The 12,738-nt window shown below is 35.2% G+C and overlaps 2 protein-coding genes across 2 annotated transcripts; one reads left to right on the top strand and one right to left on the bottom strand.

Moving 5' to 3' along the window:
* Positions 1 to 34: 34 nt before the first annotated feature.
* On the top strand, positions 35 to 619 carry LOTGIDRAFT_133377 (hypothetical protein; the record flags this gene model as incomplete). Its single annotated transcript, XM_009067643.1, has 1 exon — positions 35 to 619. The coding sequence occupies one exon, from the start codon at positions 35 to 37 to the stop codon at positions 617 to 619; it is 585 nt and encodes a 194-aa protein (XP_009065891.1).
* Positions 620 to 1,329: 710 nt separating this feature from the next.
* LOTGIDRAFT_169326 (hypothetical protein) lies at positions 1,330 to 2,982 on the bottom strand (the record flags this gene model as incomplete). The annotated part of the gene is made up of 1 exon (XM_009067642.1): positions 1,330 to 2,982. One exon carries the CDS (start codon positions 2,980 to 2,982, stop codon positions 1,330 to 1,332), a length of 1,653 nt encoding a protein of 550 aa, XP_009065890.1.
* Between the last annotated feature and the right edge of the window lie 9,756 nt (positions 2,983 to 12,738).

Below are 12,738 nucleotides of genomic sequence, written 5' to 3'. Positions count from 1 at the left end.
TTTATTTTTAAAAAGCTGTTAATATATTTTTAGAATGGATGCAATCATTAATTTAAAAGATGTCAATTTGTTGATCGCCAGTGGATGCATTATCTTCAACCCCTTATATTGGAATATTGTAGCTCGCTGGGAGTGCAGAAGTAGAGCCATATCTAGAAAACTTGGAGCAAAAGTGGGATGCAGTTTGTTAGCGGCGACAATTTTGGTTCTTGGTATAGTGCGAGATTGGAGATTCGGAGAAGCTATTGTAACACAGCCCCGTTGGCATGTAATGGAGCAGCAATGGATATGGGCGCTCGGATATGTTACAGTATCCATGGGTACCATTCTAGTGTTGTCCAGCTTTCTGCGACTTGGTTTCTTTGGAACTTTTCTTGGAGACTACTTCGGAATTCTTATGGATGAAAGAGTTATAGGATTTCCTTTCAATATTATCAACAATCCAATGTATTGGGGTACTAGTCTGAACTTTCTGGGTTATGCTGTAGTTCAAGCAAGTCCTGTAGGAATAATTTTGTCCGCTCTGGTTGCGATTGTTTATAAAATAGCAATAATATATGAAGGGGAATTTACAACTAGAATTTACAACGAAGCAGATAAAAACAGGAAAATGGTTTGAGAGCATAATATTATGTGTGAAAGTTTTTTTTTTAATAAATATTTATTCGAATGATGTAGGGGTAAAAGACGAGATATTGAACAAAGTGTCAAAAATAAAGATTAAGTTCATGATTTTTTTTTCTTAATTTTACTGTGTGGCGTTGTAAGGAACGGTTGTTGTGGTTGCATCAAATCTGCACATGGTATTAGGGCATGATGACGTCATTATATCGTTTCAGTAAAGAATATAATTATTTTCTACGAATAACCAAGAAACGTAACAATAATCCAACCAGATTATAAGATACAATATAATGTCTGAGAAGCACTTCACGTGCTTAAAAGAAAGACAACTCGCCTTTTTACATTTAAACTCCGATAATTCTGGACACACATCGATTTGAAGGCTCGAATTTCGTCCATGAGCTGTGAACACTATCATGATTGGCTTAGCTGAAAAAAATCACGTTTTAGAGACTTAAGTATGATTGGTCCAAAAATGGCGCATCTGTCCCTTTAATGAGACATCGTCGCTTTTTACAACACGACGTCAGTTTTGAGTCCCAGTTTTAAAGTCTCAATTACAATCAACTGGACAACTAAATTTATAAATGATACAGCTAAGACAACGGATTCGAAAGAAATAACAGATTGAAATTTTTTATTTGCTACATAAGAAATACATGTATCATGCCATTTTCTTTTACTAATTGCAACTATTGAGTAACATTAATTGACGCATCGATGACTGCTTTTGGCACTTTTTGCACTCCCTACAATCACCACGCCTTTTTCAATTTTTAGAGGAATTAAATCTTCGATTGTTTTGAACTCGGCATTGTCATCATTATTGGGAATTTCGAAATAAGGGGAATAACATTTCAGGTCCAATTTGAACACAGGATGGTGTAATCGAGGAATTTCTTTTCGTTTGCTGAACTCAACAATTTTGAAGTCGCTTACCGGACTTAGCATCCGGCGGTTTTCACTGAATGGTTCTAACGGTTTATATTTGGCAAGTCGGGCTAATTTCTTTTTATCAAAGTCCCTGGGTGAGGTAGCAATGTTTTCTTTAGATTCTACTTCTTCGCTGATGGGAAGTGAATCATTATCGACCACAACCGGAGTATCGACCTTGTGTTCTTGTCGTCTGAGAGTTTCTCGAATGTGTTTCGGTTGCCTCGTAAGAGGATTGTACTGGTTTTCACCAAGACTCAACAATGTCGTTCCAGATTCGCAACTGTCCTTCGACTCGGCGTATTGTTGGAACCTGCTCATGGGCTTCGTACCGTACACATTTTTCAGACGTTTTAATCTTTTCTGTCTTGGCATGCTCGCATGATGGAAAGATTGGTTAGAGTCTGATTCCTGAGGGACACTGCGTTTGGTGCTGACGATGAACAATTGACATTCTTCGGGATCGAATCCCAATGCACTTTCTGAGTCATGGTCGCTGGGAGAAGGCGAGTCGACGTTCTCGCGGTGATAAACAAAATCTTCCCGAGGCACTGGTGATACGACAATGTACTCTCGCTTTTTCTTATCTAATCTATCGATCATCGATGGATTCCCATTATTAAGCTTGAACAGCGATTTGAGTTGAAGTTTGTAAATGTCTCTATCGATAAGAATTGGTTCCTCGGTATTCACAGAACGCAAATCTTTATAGCATGGTGGGAAGTTGCTCATGCTTTCCTTGAAGCTCTTGGTCATCTTAGGAATGGGAACATTGGTATGGACACCCTTTTTCAACACACTTTCTTGTATATCTTGTTCCATGACTTTGCGTTTAGCCTTCGTTGTAGTTTCGTCTGGCATCTGAGAAAACCACTCCTCCAAATTTTCGTTGTGGCTGTGAGCAAGGTTTTCATTTTCGATCACACTGGTTTCTGGAATTATACCCTTGGTTTTTACACCTTTAAGTTTGGGAAACGAAACTGATCGCTTGTAATCTGGTACATCTAGAAATGTTACACGGCTTGGTTTCTTCTTTTGGGTTTCTAGTTCTTGCTTCTTGTAGAAACTGGTCCATGTTGATTCCATGGACGGTGACAGATCGAACAATCGAGTTGAGTGGCGTTTGATTGGTGAATCATGTTGATAAGCAGAACTGCTCTTGCTAATGGAAGAACGTCGGAAAGTAGATCCTCCAGCGTAAGATGACTTCGCTACATCGTAAGATAGGTCTAGCTCTTGTGCTAACTGAGGAAGAAAGGAGTTATCTTCTGGGTGATTGAAACCATAGATACCATGTTTACAGCAAACCTTTTCAGATAACAAACAATACCAGTCTCTTGGGTTAGTGATGTCTTTTCCATTTCGATATGCTGCTTGTCCACCTTGTGAAGTTGACGGGCCACTACCTCTTCTATCTGGCTTCATATTACTATCTTGTGATTACCAACAAAACTTCGTATATTTTCCGACAGCTTATTCAATAGGCTATGTGGCTATTCTCTAGTAGATGATCATTTTCTGAAGAAAAAATAAATATAACTCCTACTAATTTGATGGACCATAATATTCATTACATTTTTGTACCATTCAAATTTTCAGTCAATCGTCTGTGGTTCCTGCAATTCCACAAAAAAAACAAGTTCTTGATGAGTCACATATTTTAACATATAATGCTTGTATCATATGAGACGCTTCGCGATTTGTGACGCCATCACACATTTAGTTTTGGTGGAATTGCATTAACCACAGACGTTTGACTAAAAATAGGAATGATGCAAATTCATTCTATCAGTGTCCCCGATACAAATACAATCGGTTTTCAGATCTTTTTACAACCCCCTTTAGTAATGCATATATACAAATTGAATAAATGGATCTCTTTATCAGATCGGCATTCATATTTCATCTTGGTCGAACAAGCATATTATAGTAGCTATATGCCCTTTAATTTTCATTTCGTCAATCAAGTCACGATGGTCGTTCGATATATCCTATCGTCACAAAAGATACTATTATAAAAACATACAGTCAAAGCATAGAACACGATAATATGACAATAGTATGTATTAACAATAAACGACTTTGTACAAGTCAATGTTATTCAAGCTAAAACCAATATTGACAATCTGTATAATACATGAACTTTCAATGTCGGATTAAGGGTGGGAATAGACGAGGTACGGTTTTCAGTGCTGCATACTTGTGGGATTGTCGATATAATAGTCGAAAATAGAGGAAGCCAATAATACCCGCATCGCGATCACATTTTATTCAACGCATATTGTGAACAGAGACCGACATGAAACGTATCTTCGAAGATATCAATGACATTCTTTCTCTGAATGGAAAAGCATTGTTAACTACCAGACTATCCTGTAGAGATCAGACATTCGCTACCAATTCAATGCCCATTTGTTTGTCTTGGCTAACGAGATGAGAGAGACTGCCTTCGGGTTTCTAATCATGATAGGAGTTGCTATTTTCCAGCATCGATGTCAATATCATGGGTTGGAATCGAAAATGTACTACAGCTTAAAAATGTAAATTGTGATCATTCATTAGGAACAACGTGATAAAACCAAGCCCGTAGCTACAGGAGACAATGCACCCCACCCCAAAAAAATAAAGATTGCCCCCCCCCCCTCAAAAAATTCTGATAACCGACTAATTCCATTACCCTCCGGATATATGACGTGTCCTTCCGAACAATCAAGTAATGGCTACGGGCCTGAATAAAACATAAACAATATTATCTTACCTTCTCCAAAAAAATCTGTGTTTTGTAACCATAAATCCTGACCAATTTCGCTTAGAAACTAAACTAAACTAAACCATAATAATCACTACGGCCTGACATTAAGCTTAATAAGATTAACAATACGCGTGGTATATACAAATTCATATAAATCTGTTGTAGATAATCTACATTCGGGTATGTTAGTATTAAGACACTCGAAAATCTGACTCACACAAGTTCGAAATTCACCACATGCAATATAAATTTATGAGAATTTGATCAGTAATGTGTGAAATAATGTCAAAATATTACGTCACGTGAAATGCACTGGAGTTTTACGTCCTATTATTCTGCTACTGGTTGGGCAAATGAAACATTAGTGCCAAGACCTTGCCATTAACCTACTTTATGTATTATTACCGGTAGCATACGCGTGTACAGGTGGAGCATCCGCCCCTCTAAAATTCGGTAATTTTTTTTTTTATATGAGTAAAGAACTACGAGTAAAGTCTTCGTCAAAGAACTATTTCATTTTGTTTTGAGGGAATTTCTCACGTCACAACAGCTCCAAATCAACGATAATCCTACTAATCTAATAGTATTTAATCTTTCCATTATGAAAAAACATGTCATTCTTGTTTGGAGACAACCATTTTAACAAGAATATCAATGACTAAAGTACTTTTTATGAGAATAGATTGGTACTTTTTATGTTTCTAAATTACCATTTTTCACTGAAAACCTTAAGGACGGTAGTCAAGAAATTGCATAATAAAAATATAATTGAAAATCCATAGAAAATTTAATATTTTAAAAATAAAAATGAAACATTAACTAATTCAAGAATTGTGAAAATACAACGGCGAAAAATGTGTTTTTTTTTTTTTTAATTTCAGATTTCCTCATAAAGTCATCATTCGTATTTGAAAGTAAGCTAGCCTAGGCAGTTATTTTGCGAGTTAGCTTCTCGAATGAGTATATATATATCATTTTAATGCTTAAACTTAAAAGCATTCAGAAATTTCAAGAAGCTCATACACTTCATTTCACTAAACATGCAATCAGCTAAGACAGCCAAAACGGGGAATCTAGAAGGTGTTAGCTCCCTTGAAACACAATACACTGTTAAACAGTCACTGCCATTGGTGAGTTAACAACTTAAAAGTGAAATTTTCAATTTCTGTTTCATGTTGCTCGTCAACTTTGGGGTCGGTGAACATGGAAGAACCGACAAGGCGTCGAAATAAGACGTATAACATGAAGGTTATGGTCCGAGATTCAATCGTTTCGTTGGAAGTTTAGGTCTGATGTCCTTCACCAACATAGGGTCAGTGGCACCAACAAGCGCGAATGATCCGGCATAGCGTTGAGATATGATGTAACAACAAGCGATGGACCAAGCGTCAACATCCAAATGCCATGATCAGCACCCATGGAAGATGCCTAAACTGATGAACTCTGGAGAGTTTTATGTGAGTCGACTAACATTCTGGCACCAATATTTCAGACGAGTTGTTGCCAAAGCCTAACAATCCCCCGCACTCCTCGGTGATTAATTCATATCAGAACGATATTATCGGAGTCTGTGAAATAATGAACAGATTCGTAGCTATAATATATTTTATTGTTGTCCATCAGACTAGTATGATATAAATCTCTTTCAGATCATTTCCTGTTATTCCAAAGGCCAAAAGTCTTACGCGTACTTTTTTACACGATCATCTGTTCTTTATCTTGACACATTGACATAAAACAACCCGATGATATGATAATTCTTAGATTGCGTCAGTGTAAACAGGTACAGTAAGCACATGGGTTTTTTTTTCTTTGCTATTTCAGTGTTCAGGCCATCCATTGCTTGAAGGCATGCAAGGATATTTAGGAAAGAACGAAAAACAGTTAAATTATGAACAGGACAGGTCCATCTTATCTCCTTGGCAACCATTATGCTTTTATTTTAAAACAAGGATATAACTGTTACCTCCTTCCTGTATGCTCCTTACAGAAAACAGTCTCTTCAAGACGCCATTTTGAACCTCACGTGTTGAAGCCCCTAAGTTGGTGCTGTCTTGGATAACTGATATCATTTCGATGATTATACTGTTAGAAAGATGCATTATGTGTTAGTACTCTCAGTTAATCTATCAAGCTGCTTTGCATTTAGATTCAGCAATTGGACGTCTTCGCCAAAGAAAAAGTCTGTGACCCTTAACATCTGAATCAGAACAATATTGCCAATTTGGCTTCCAGTAACAGTATGCAATAAGTGTTTAAAAGTTACATAATAATTCATGCGCTTTCATTTCCGATGAAAACTAATTGCGTCAACCAACAACAGTACTTTAAAACGACATCTTATGTTTACCTGAACTACCATGAACTTTGGCACATTCTTCGACCAAATTTGGGTTGAAAACTTGTCAATTCATTAAAGATAATATGTTAAATTGTGTTGTTATCATAATAAATCAGATAGTCAATATTTTCAATTTAGAGTCTATTTGATTAATTCAAATCTTTGTCTACAATCGATTTGACCTCATATTTTACATTATCTTTTCTGATAAAACTATGATAATATGGCGGAGAACATCATAAAAGGGAGTTACAAAGATTTCTTCATCATCATATGCATAATTCAGAAAGTAGAAAACTAATCAAAAAGAAGGGGTTTTGTGATGCGCTTTAATGTATATACACAACTCCATATTGTAAAGATTTTAAAAAGGTTTTCTAAAAAAAACACATTACATATATACACATGTATATGTTTCGGGATCAATTTGCGATTAGGGACGTCATCAAACACTTAGTTTTAGTGAATTTGCAGGAACTACGGCCGTCTGATTGAAAATTGGAATGATGCAAATTGATGCTATCAATGTCCCTGATACACATGACAAAAATTAATAGGCTGTGATTTCTCAAACAAACTACTATAGATCCCGTGTTCCAGATACTAGCCCGTCAAAACGGTACAAAAATATCGATAATAACCAAAACAGAATTCGTCGTCTGAAAATATGAATTATGAACACAATGATTCTGCTAATGGTAAAATATTTGTAGCCTACTGAGGTACATAAGTCTAGCTTTTCAGTGTTTTTTTTCTCTAAGAAACAGATTTTTGGCTCCTAAGGCTATGGCTATAACTTTAATGGTATTTAGTGACGTCCTGAATCTATTCATAATGTCTGAAAATATATATACAGGAAGATCGGATACCAATTAGAAGCTTCACGTACAAGTGTCCTCGATACACATAAACAGGCTAGAAACCCACTTTTGTATTCCTTTACGTAAAACTATCAATAATTCTCTGAAATCTAGTTATCAATAATCATATTCCATTCAAACGATTGATTTGACCAATCCTACTATGGAGGCCAGGAAATGAACATAGCCTGGGGTACCAACCACCATAAATAGCGGTGTTATCAGTTAAACCACTGTGTCAGTGGGTGTTAATAAAGTAATTAGGCAATTTTTTTCCATGTTCTAGACAATATCTTCGTGGGTCATGATATACTTGAACCATATATGGCACTGAATGCCAGACGCATAACCTTCACTCACAGCCGTTAGCGGTTGTATAAACTTAAACGTATGTTTTCGTTCAGAAAACCGGAAAACATGTGTAGATATGGAAATATTGTATATTTCGGTTCAATAAAATACAAAATTGGAGCCAGTCCTTTTAATGCAAATTTGTTTTGATTCACAATAAGTCTACCAAATTGTATGTAGAATAATATCGCAGACAAAAGAGTCAAAAAGCCTCAACATTGAAATTTAAGAAGTGTCTTTTTTAAACAAATGTATCTTTAATCAACGAGAACGCCCCTAACTCTCTAAAATATGTCGTTTGTTTCGATTGAAATGTCGCTTCTCTCGATTTAACTAAGTTTCAAATGCAATTTTTTTATATCTTTTTTCACGAATTTTTCTACAAATAAAAATTTTGTCATGCGTTATATTGTGTCAAATCAAAGATTAACTTATTCTGGCAGTATAATTTTATACGGCCTTGAACTTGATCGATCATTTCAGATCGATAAATTGAATATTAATACCCAAAAAACAAATAAATGAAGTTAAAATCAATGTTAAATATCAGGAAGTATAACTAAAGTATTATAAAAAAACATCGATATTTCTCACAATTATGTATTGAAAAACACAAGTGAGTGTTATAGAAATACAAGTGAGCGTGGGCTGTGTTCCTTTGTCTTACATTGTAGATTTAACCCTATTATTTCGATCTTAAGTCTTGAAATCGACATCGCCATCAAATATCAGATACCCAATTCTTTGAATTAGAAATAAAACCAGGAGATGTATCGAATTATTGGTTCAACCAGGGGACAAAGCCTGTCTGAGAACTGTGAAGGCTCAAAACGGTAAAATAAATCGTGAAACATTGCCGCAACACTGTGTAGAAACGAGAACCATAGAAGTTTCTATCGTTGTTGGTGTTCCGTTTAACAAATTTTTATCCATAGTATTGAATTTGCCAAAATAGCGAAATTATGTGGGAAAATGGATCATAATAAGAGAGAACCTTCAGAAATTTCCATCCTCGATCACGAATGCCCAGGTACATTAAAAAAAAACATACCAATATCGGACTTAAACCATTTAAACCATTTCAAAAGACATACATACATACATCAAATGATTTAAATTACCCTTAGCATTTTTAACCAGTTTTTAAAAATTCTAAAGAATAGTTTTAGGTTGATTGCCTCTATGCGATGACTAGATTCTCATGTCTTCCGTGGAACCAGAAATTACCGTACTACTTTTAGTGAAGAGAAAACAAAATGAAGAAAAAAAAACTTCTTATAATTATACTTGTATGCTTTCTTGAGCAACGTGATTTATAAAAGAATTTTCACCTGAGAGTTACGACCGTCCGCCCTGCTTGAGCCCAGAGGACAATCGATTTTGTATCTAAAAATAGGCTTAAAAGGCAATTTTTTGCAATCATAGTCAATCAATTTATATTTTGCTCTACAACTGACCTGAAGCTGCAGCTTTGATCTGTTTTGAAACAATAATCTGAAGATAGGAATACCTGACCTTTCCGATAAATAACTATTAACCATCGTGCCTCACTAATCTTGTAGGTGTTCATTTGATGATATCGATAAATTATCTCTACTGTCTCGCTACCACTCTACAAATCTTGCTCAGAACTAAACTTTTAAAAACTTTCCCTATCTATTGAAGGCATAGATGTACTTGAGAGACGGACAGTTAGAATGAAAAAGGTCTTGTTATTGTCGAATTAAGGAAGAAACGGCGGATATTGGCATACATTGCTATAGTTTCTCTCTTACGTATGATTCAAGTAAAGTGTCATCGGATCGAAGAATAAAACGACTTAACTTCAATCACGCTATCCTTTTTCCTTCGAAACTTTTCGCCAAACTCTTTATATTTGTGTACAGTGAATCTATTTTGACGATACTCCAATTTTTTAACAAAGGTAAGGCAATATTTAGTTACAATATTTTGTGGCATACAATAGCCATTTTCTGTATTAATTTTATTCTAATTCAATATTAAATCTTAAATTTTTTTTAACTATATTGCTGTACTTTCATTTAAAAAAAGTTTTTGCTGTTATTTGTATACGGATACTTTTCACGCTGAAAGGTAAGATTTAAATTGTAAAATTTTGTAATGTTCTTTACTGATTTTGTGTGCTTGTGCTTGAAAAAATGAAGAGTTAATACCTCAGCATCACTTTAAAAATAAAATTGTTTAATGAACAGGAGAGTGCGTTCAATGTACGTGTTGCAAGAATAAAACATTACTGCATCGGTACCACATGGTCACCAGCGGCAAGAAAAACTTTAATTGAGTTACACTGCCTTCGATCGAACAGGTAACCTGATTTAATGTGCATGAATAAGATTGTTTTTTAGAAACGCTTAACTATAGTAAAACAATAAAAACAAATGACGAAATAGGAATTAGGAACGCTCAACTAAAGAAAACAACAAATCAAAACAAATGACGAAGTAGGATTTAGTAATGCTTAACTAAGGAAAGAATCAAATCAAAACAAAAGACGAAGTAGGATTTAGTAACGCTCAACCAAAGAAAAAAACCAAATCAAAACAAATGACGAAGTAGGATTTAGGAACGCTCACCTACAGAAAAAAACAAATGACGCAGTAGGATTTAGTAACGCTCACTTAAAGCAAAAACAAAACAAATCACAACAAATGACGCAGTACGATAGGACAATTTTACAGACAATTATTATATCTTCTGGACAAATTTTACTTAAAATATCCACCGTTTCAATCATGCTGGATTGTTTTCCTTACGATATTGGATTAGCTTTTCTCATCATGTTTTGTTTTTGAAAAGTTGTCATTAAGTGATCGAAGATTTCTGACACAGAATTTTAAGTGTATTATCAATAACATATGATAGTATAGTGTATTTATAGGCGAACCCGTGCATCATATGAATCTACTTCTAGGGATTATGTCTTTAGCGTTTTATACAAAATTCTCTACTGCGCTCAGTGTTCTCGTTGAGTGAAGGAATTGACTTTGTAAGTTGTAGTGGAGACATACCGTCTTGTAGATGCTTCACAGATGGAATGCACTAACTACAGTAAGCAGATTTGTTAAAGTACATTTCCGCCAAGTTACAAGTCAGGGAAGGCTACAGTCCGTTTTAGAACGGAATATTCTTGGGTGTTGTGAGTCAAATCTATTTCCCATTTTCGTTAGGTTTAACGGTTCTTCTATGGGCTTGTGATACAATAAAATTTTGTTGAAAAAAATATACATATATTTATATTGCAGTTTCCCCATCACGCGTCGAAAGAGTTCAGAAAAAACGCCTGGGATAAATTGGACAATACTAAAATAACTGTATATATTTTTAATGATCATATATCAAATCCTACATTTTTGGAAAATTCTATGAACGCATTCGGTAACTTTAATCGTAGAAAGTGAAAATACACAAGCTTTAACGTGACTTTTATGGAAAATTAATTACTAGCCCCATTCTTCAAGAACACATTCAGTAACTTTTAGCGTAGAAGGTGAAAAATGTGTTCTATAGTTCACAAGCTTTACAGCGACTTTTTATGGAAAATTAATTTGCCTTATCTTGTTTAAATTGTAAAAAACTTTAATTAAATCTTAAGAAATTAATAAGTTTCAGATAGAATAATTCATTATTCTAGATTTCTTACGTACGAAATGAAAAGTAGAGTAATTTGAAATTGGCAGCGATAAATAACAAAAAGCTTAATCCGCATTCTTGTAAAATGCAAAACAATTATTGACTTTTAAGTATAGATAGGCCTATATTCAAGAAAAAATTATCAAATTTCACCGCGTTATAGGTCGTAGATGTTCACATTATAAAACCCATGTCGGGATGAGGCAATGGACAACCGAGCTGATTAGAAATTCTATATGTATATGTATGGTTTAATTAGTAACATTGAAGCGGCAGATCAATTTCAATCGTTAATGTTTCTTTTTAAGCAGCCATTGTAGCAGCCATTTTGAATTTATATTTGAAAGGAAGTGGCAACTTTGACAAAACTATTAGGAATAACGTCTAGAGATTGTGGGAGTATTTGTCAACTAGTCTGTTTCCTTTCAACATGATTGATTGTAGATAAAGGAATTACCATACTCTAGATTTTGTCGGAATTTCACTGATTATTATTTTGTGAATTGAATATAGGCTTTCAAATGGTATTCATAGTATAAATTGACTTAAAATTTAAATTTCAAATTAGTAAACAATTTGTAGGCCTATGCACTCGTTTTGCATATTTTGAATAAGGTGGACAAATTGAAATAATAAAACAGAAAACAGCTATCATTGTAATATATTCACCTTTTGCGAGAAGATACAAAGAGTAACGAGAGTCATGGAAGGAGTAATCATTGATTCGCTCTCGTTGGCAAAATGTCTTTGAGTGAGGAATAGGAGCCGCGGTGGCTCAGTGAGTTAGACGCTTGCTCGCTAACCTGAAGGTCCAAGGTTCAATCTCGGCATAGGTCGAGATAATTACCTTCGGATTTTTCAACCTGGTTTCCCCCTGTCAGTGATGCAGGTAAGAGGGGCTGACATGGAAAAAGCGTCTAGTCGTTCGGATGGCACAATAAACCGAGGCCTCGTGTGCTACAGGCTGTGCACGTTAAAGATCCCTCGACAGTTGGAAATCGAAAAAGAGCAGGCTAATGCCGCTGTCCTGGCAAAATTTCCCTCATGGCACCCTGCATGGCGTTGCCCGTCTTCATTAGCCCACAAGGTGCAGAAGAGTAGGACGTAAAACTCCATTCATTTCATTTGAGTGAGGAATAAATAACAATGCGATCTACAGACTAGACTGATAGTCGTATTATTGCTAATAGTTCCAGGTCTTGTAATTGATTATGTCTTGTATAATG

This window comes from Lottia gigantea, assembly GCF_000327385.1.
Source record: "Lottia gigantea unplaced genomic scaffold LOTGIsca_84, whole genome shotgun sequence".
NCBI lineage: Eukaryota > Metazoa > Mollusca > Gastropoda > Lottiidae > Lottia > Lottia gigantea.
The sequence above is the reverse complement of the archived record's forward strand: the minus strand, read 5'-3'. Positions and strand labels throughout refer to the sequence as shown.